This window comes from Mesocricetus auratus, unplaced genomic scaffold (genome assembly GCF_017639785.1).
Source record: "Mesocricetus auratus isolate SY011 unplaced genomic scaffold, BCM_Maur_2.0 Super-Scaffold_6730, whole genome shotgun sequence".
NCBI lineage: Eukaryota > Metazoa > Chordata > Mammalia > Rodentia > Cricetidae > Mesocricetus > Mesocricetus auratus.
In genome coordinates this window covers 33,182,790-33,188,654 of record NW_024429184.1, presented here as the reverse complement: position 1 = coordinate 33,188,654, position 5,865 = coordinate 33,182,790, and the positions used below count along the sequence as shown (strand labels likewise).

General features: G+C 42.4%; 1 protein-coding gene across 1 annotated transcript in view; it reads left to right on the top strand.

The window, feature by feature from the left end:
• The window catches only part of Mms22l (MMS22 like, DNA repair protein), a 124,167-nt gene extending 118,302 nt beyond the window's left edge, over positions 1–5,865 (top strand). The window contains exons 22-25 of the mRNA XM_040740717.1: positions 415–578; positions 2,852–2,948; positions 4,173–4,340; positions 5,544–5,865. Coding sequence (XP_040596651.1) covers positions 415–578; positions 2,852–2,948; positions 4,173–4,340; positions 5,544–5,625 — 511 coding nt within the window. The 3' untranslated portion in view covers positions 5,626–5,865. The remainder of the gene's footprint in view (positions 1–414; positions 579–2,851; positions 2,949–4,172; positions 4,341–5,543) is intronic.

The following is a 5,865-nucleotide window of genomic DNA, read 5'->3' as shown; positions in this document are numbered from 1 at the left end:
TAGGATAGTCTTTTTATTTACTTAGAAACCTAAGACCCTTCCTAAATTCTAAGTCAATAAATGTGAGGGGAGATTCCTTTATGCAAGTTTGACATTAGAAGAAATGTTGATTCCTGGTAAAACTCATAAGGGATATGAGGCATCCATGAGAAAGGGGAAAACACATTAGCAGTTAGGTTTGGTACGTTCGTTTTAAAACCAGGTTGCTTTAAATTTTATGTCTGTACTAGGTTTTAGAGCACACGGCACACCAAAATGCTCTTTAAAGATAGCACGGTAAGTATACATTCTTTCAAAACTGTACTTTATTTAGGGAATAAATTTTTCCAGTATCTTTAACATGAATGGCATTTGATTCTGTTCGGTTGAAGCTTGAAATAGAAGAGGAGTAAAATAAAATTTGCTTCTTTTCAGGAAATCTTATCTTGAGTTTAAAGGGTCCTTGCCTCCTTCTCGATTAGCACCCATACTGGCCTTCATCCTCCAGCTCTTCAAGGACACTAGCATGGGTGTTTGCGACCTTGAGCTACTCCTTCCTGCCATCTTAAAATGTCTGGTGTTGGTCAGTGAGCTCCAAGGTTAGTCTTGGTTTTGTCAGCATTTTCTGCAGCTGTCCTTTCCCTTGGATTAATCTCATAGCTGTACATGGTGCATGGTTCCTCGTGGCTAAGGAATCAAATAGCAAACAGTAGCTGGGGTGAGGTAGGGAAAATGGTCAAATTCTGACAAATTTCAGTCTATTTTAGTTCAGGGCATTTTGGTTTTGCACCTCCTACCCCCCTTGAGGCAAGTAGTTTATTTATGGGGTAGTTTCTTTTATTAGGCTTTTTTAGTGTCTCACATGAGACTTGTCAAGTATCAGGAGATGGGAAGATTCCAGAGTGGTCACTCCTCTTATTTTCTGCTAGAATATCTAGCCATCTGGGACAGACCTCGGAGGCTTCTCTGTTTCAGTCTCATGGGCTGAGCTCCCCTTGACCGATCCCTGTGAAGTGTGATCTGCAGTCTCCACTGCAATGGGCTTTAGTAAGCTGTAGGGAATGCAGAGCAGGAGGCTGGGTTCTGTCTTGACTCCACCGTAGGCAGTCGGCGCTTTGTTCTTTGCTTTTGTGCAGAAGGGTGGGTGGGGGTGGATGGGTGGGGGCATGTGAGGGAGGGGCAGGGGTGAGTTGTTGGGAGGTGGGCTGTGTATGTGGGTAGGTAGGGTGGTGGGTAGGTGGGTGTGGGGTGGGCATGTGTATTTGGGTGGGTGGGTGGGGATGAGTCTGGGTGTTTGGGGGTAGGGATATGGGTGGATGTGTGCATGTGGGGGTGGGTGGGTTGTGTGTCTGTGTTATAACATGATTGCCTTTTAACTGCTGAATGTGGAGAGGAATCTGAGGTCAATGTCCAAAGTGGTGGTGGATAGCTCAGGTGATCTCTGGCATGTGTCTTTTCTCAGAAATGTATGCTATTTTCTAATCGACCTTTATTTCCGTGTTTGAGTCTGGGAAGAGCGATCTGTTCCATTTCCGTATCCCACTTTCACTTGGCAGGAGGACGCCCTGTGGTGGTCCAGAGAGAACGGCTCTTTAGGAACATTGCCCTTGTTACACTTGCACATGTTGAAGCGCAGAGAAAGCCTTGCATTTCATCGTTCCAGATTCCAGATTTCCTCACCCAGAGCATGGAGTTGTCATGTAGCCATGGTTTAATTATTAGAGCAGGTCAACAACTCTAAATGGGAAATTCTAGAAGTTATAGTTCATAAGTTTTCATTGTATACCATTCTGAGTAGCTTTATCCTGATTGGATTCCACCAGCTCTCAGAAAACTTGTATCTAAGGCAGAAGCAGATAAGCTCCCTTACCTATGGCAAAGCAGGTGATAGTGTTGATTATACCTGCACAGCTCTGACAATACTAAGAATCCCTGCACCGTATGAGTCATGTAAACTGAGACAGTCAAGGTGTTAGTTTAAAACGAATGTGATTACTCAGTTTCCAGACACTGCATTTAGTGGGTCCCAAACAAGAGTCACACAGCGTCAGGATCATGCTAAGTTTTCCACATGCGTTGTGCAGGTCCGTGCTGGTCAGCTTCACATTACCTTAACAAACCAGCTGAAAGTGCAAGCAGCTTGCTTGCCTCCGTTTCATAAGCTTCGTTACACGATCAGTTGACCTCCCCACTTCCCCGACATAAGTTTGTGCTGAGCTGATGATCACGGTGGGAACACCTGCAGGCAGAAACTGCTGGCCTGCGGCAGTGGGAGCCGTGGAGGAAGAGGCACGCCCTCCTCCATAGCATCCTGGGCTGGCAACCCAGCACGTAACACAGGAGCCTGCGGCACATTTAAAAACCAAGTCACAGCAGTGCTTTGGTACTGCATCTGCAAACGTGCTGCCTTAAGAATTTGGTTAAACAAATAATTAATACAAATATTTGGCTAGTTTTAAGCAAAGGAACATCATTGATTGGTCTGATTTGCTGCTTAAAGATTTATAAGGGGTGGAAGGTATGTGCCTATGAATTTAAAATCAATATACCTGTTTACAAATCCATGTCTTTAAAAAGGATCTCTTGTCTGTTTGTAATATTAGAGTGGAATGGATTTTGAATATGGACACCTTTCTGAAGGCAAAATGTATCTTCATATGTAGTAGCTCAGCTTTGAGATTCAATAGATTTTTAAACTTCTTAGGTATTCTTTAGAACAAAACAAACTCATAACTATTTCATTTTGAAAACTTACAAAAAGCATGTGCGTACTTGAAAAAAAACACCGTATTTTTCTAAATCAAGTGTGTGAGAAATAAGGATCCAGATGGTCAGTTCAGACTCACTGTGTAATGCTATCATTTCCTCCTAGTTAAAAAGCTGGCCACAGAGAACCTGCAATGCATGATAAAAACCTGCCAAGTGGGGTCAGAAGGAGAACTTGCCACCCAGCTGACTTCTCTGTTGAGGTAACTGGAAAACATGCCAACTGGCAAGGAGAGGGTTGCCAGCCATTTGACAGCCAACATGCCTTTTAAATAACTAATTATCCAAAACATAATGTGTTACTACTTGTTTACAGTGTTTCAATTATAGTGTTTGGGGCAGTGGTTTTGTTACATTGTGTTGCTTTATTGAAAAATAAAAGTGCCAAGGAAGAGTAAGTTAGCTGACTTGAAATTAATTGTGTCTTAATTGAGAAAGAATCTTGAATGTGGTTAAGAAGAAAAAGTGAGAGGCGTAAGTCCTGAAAACAGGTGTACAGACTTTGGAAATTTGCTTAGATCTGCCTTCAGGATGCTCAACTTGACCCTGGGCTTTCAACACTGAAGCTTTGGGGCACTTGGTTGGGAAACATGGACTCTGTAGAGTAGAAGATGCGCCCAGCCACACTCCCCCGCTCCGCTTTGTCCTTGTAGAGTCTTATAGGGCAGTTTCTTGTGCCACCTTTTTCTCGGGGTCTTCCCAACGTGCTTTCACTTCACACACCCCCACCTTGCCACCATTCAGTGTGTGACTTGAGGAATGTTTCTTTTATTCTGTGTTGTGTCTTCCCTCTCATCACATAATTGGCACTTGTCTGCTGTTTCCAGTTTCTTTCAGTGTATGCTAACATGCTCATGAAAATTCCAAAACCTTGGGAGGAAACATCGAATCTTTGTTACATATCATTTACTAAGTTACGTGGCTTTTATTATACTGATTGGGGAGTGTGGAAATTTTAGTGGTAAAATATATGTTTTTATTTACAAAGAATTCCTATTCATGGTGTCCCTTGTTCATTTAAAACATGTAAATATGTTATGAATAACTTTCTGTCCTGATAGCTGTATTGACTAACACAGACACATGATGCACTCAACAGTGACTAGGAAACGTGATCTTGTGTGCTGGCCTTCACTCCTCCAGCTCCAGTCTAAAGTGGACAATACCATGAGAAGCCCTTGAAATTAGATTTTTTTTTTCCTCCCACCTGGCTCTCCCTCCAATGATTTGTCTGCTGTCTGAGTGTCACCAATCTGGGCATGATGGTACACGCCTGTATTCCCAGCATTGTAGGTAGCTGAGGCAAGAACATAGGAAGTTCCAGGCCAAGCCAGACGACTCCAAAAGTTAAAAGTGGTTATAATTATATAACTGGCCCAAGAAGTTGCCTCACATTGGTTTTCTTAAGCTGCCTGTTTGACTTCCAGGCAGTTTATCCAGGACTATGGTATGCAGTACAGTTATCAAGTGTATAGCATCCTCGAGACAGTAGCAACACTGAATCAGCACATTGTCATCCACTTGATTCCTACTCTCACTCAGTCTCTGGAGGACTCAGAGCGGAAATGGGGCCTTGGCAAAAATATTGCCCAAAGGTATGTTTGATAATTGTACTATTGTGAGTATCATACAGTCAATGTTTTCTCTTTATTACAATGGCTTATTTCCCATTTAGGAAAATAGGGTATTTTCTCTTGAGATGAATAATGCTTCGGTGCTTTGACTATTGTCAGTTGTGTAATGCCTGCCCGAGTGGACAGTAGAGTAACTTTGCAGGGGGCACCCATCATTTCCATGTTCCTGCAGACATGGCCACCTCAGAGCTGCACCCCTCAGTGGTGCTGATCTTTGCAAAGCAGCGTCCTTAAGCAGAGATGGATTTCAGAGCTTCGGGTGACTTGTCATGTAAAGCCCATATTGATTATGACGTTAGCTAACTCGTAGAGTCCACCTTTGCAGTGTAGTAAATGAAAAGGCATACTCTTGCAAACACTGCTGACTTAGCTTCCGAGCACTTTTCATGGAAAGATTGGAGTCTCTTGTGGACTCCACCCAGTGACCACTGGGCAGCATGTGCTAACGTGCTAATTTTTGTGGCCATGCATGTTCACAAAGGATTGGTTCTAGAGAGTCACAATCCCGTCCGTATTTAGACTAATGAAAGAGGGTCATGGCAGAATATTTCTTAAGGCATTTCAAATGCCAAGTACTTTGTTAATGAACCATAAATTTTATTCACTGTAGACCCTGCCTCAGCCTTCCCTCTCTTCTTGCCTTGTTGGAGCCAGGCCCCAGGACTAGCATGACTTACCTGTTTCTCTACCCACATAAACCTTCTCCTTTCTGTAAAGAAAAAAATAAATCTCAAATACCACAAGTACAGAATATTAGAAACAGCATTGCATTTTCAAGCTGCTATTCCAGTAAGAAGAAGGTAAAGAAGAAACAGGGCATGTGCTGATAGTGTGGCACTGCTCTCTGTTCTGTCCGTAACACTTACTGTTCCGTGTTTTTGTCGGTGAAACATCTCCCTATTGTAATCATGCCTCCATTATCCTTAGGCAGGATGCCTTGGCACATTTGTTATAGGTGCACATTATTTCAGATGGTTAATAAGCTCTCACATAATTTAACCTTCTTCATTTTGTGTGTATGAGTCATACTAAGGACTCAATGAATTCTAGCACCTGAGTTTACTCTGTAGATGCATGAAGCACTATTTAAGTGTTGTACCAAATCTGCTAGATGGGTTAATAGACATTTACAAATACTCAAGTGAATTTTTTTTTCTTAAACAGGGAAGCATATAGCAAACTTCTGTCTCACCTCGGCCAGGTGGGACAGGATGAGAAGCAGAGACTGGGAACTGACAAAACGTGACGCTGCACTAGCTTCATGTGTGCGACGTCTGGAAAGCTGCTTTGCACCTCCCCAGCTGGGGCTGTAATTAATTGTGTAATGTCGTATCACAAATAATTTCCTTTTTACCTGTGTGTATAAAGTGTATAAATAAGGAATGAAAGCTAATTAGTAGCTATATAACAGGATCCTGGAATGTTGTAAAACTCTGCTCTATCTTGAAGAGATTTTTAACTAAATTAAAGACTTTTCAAACCAGAA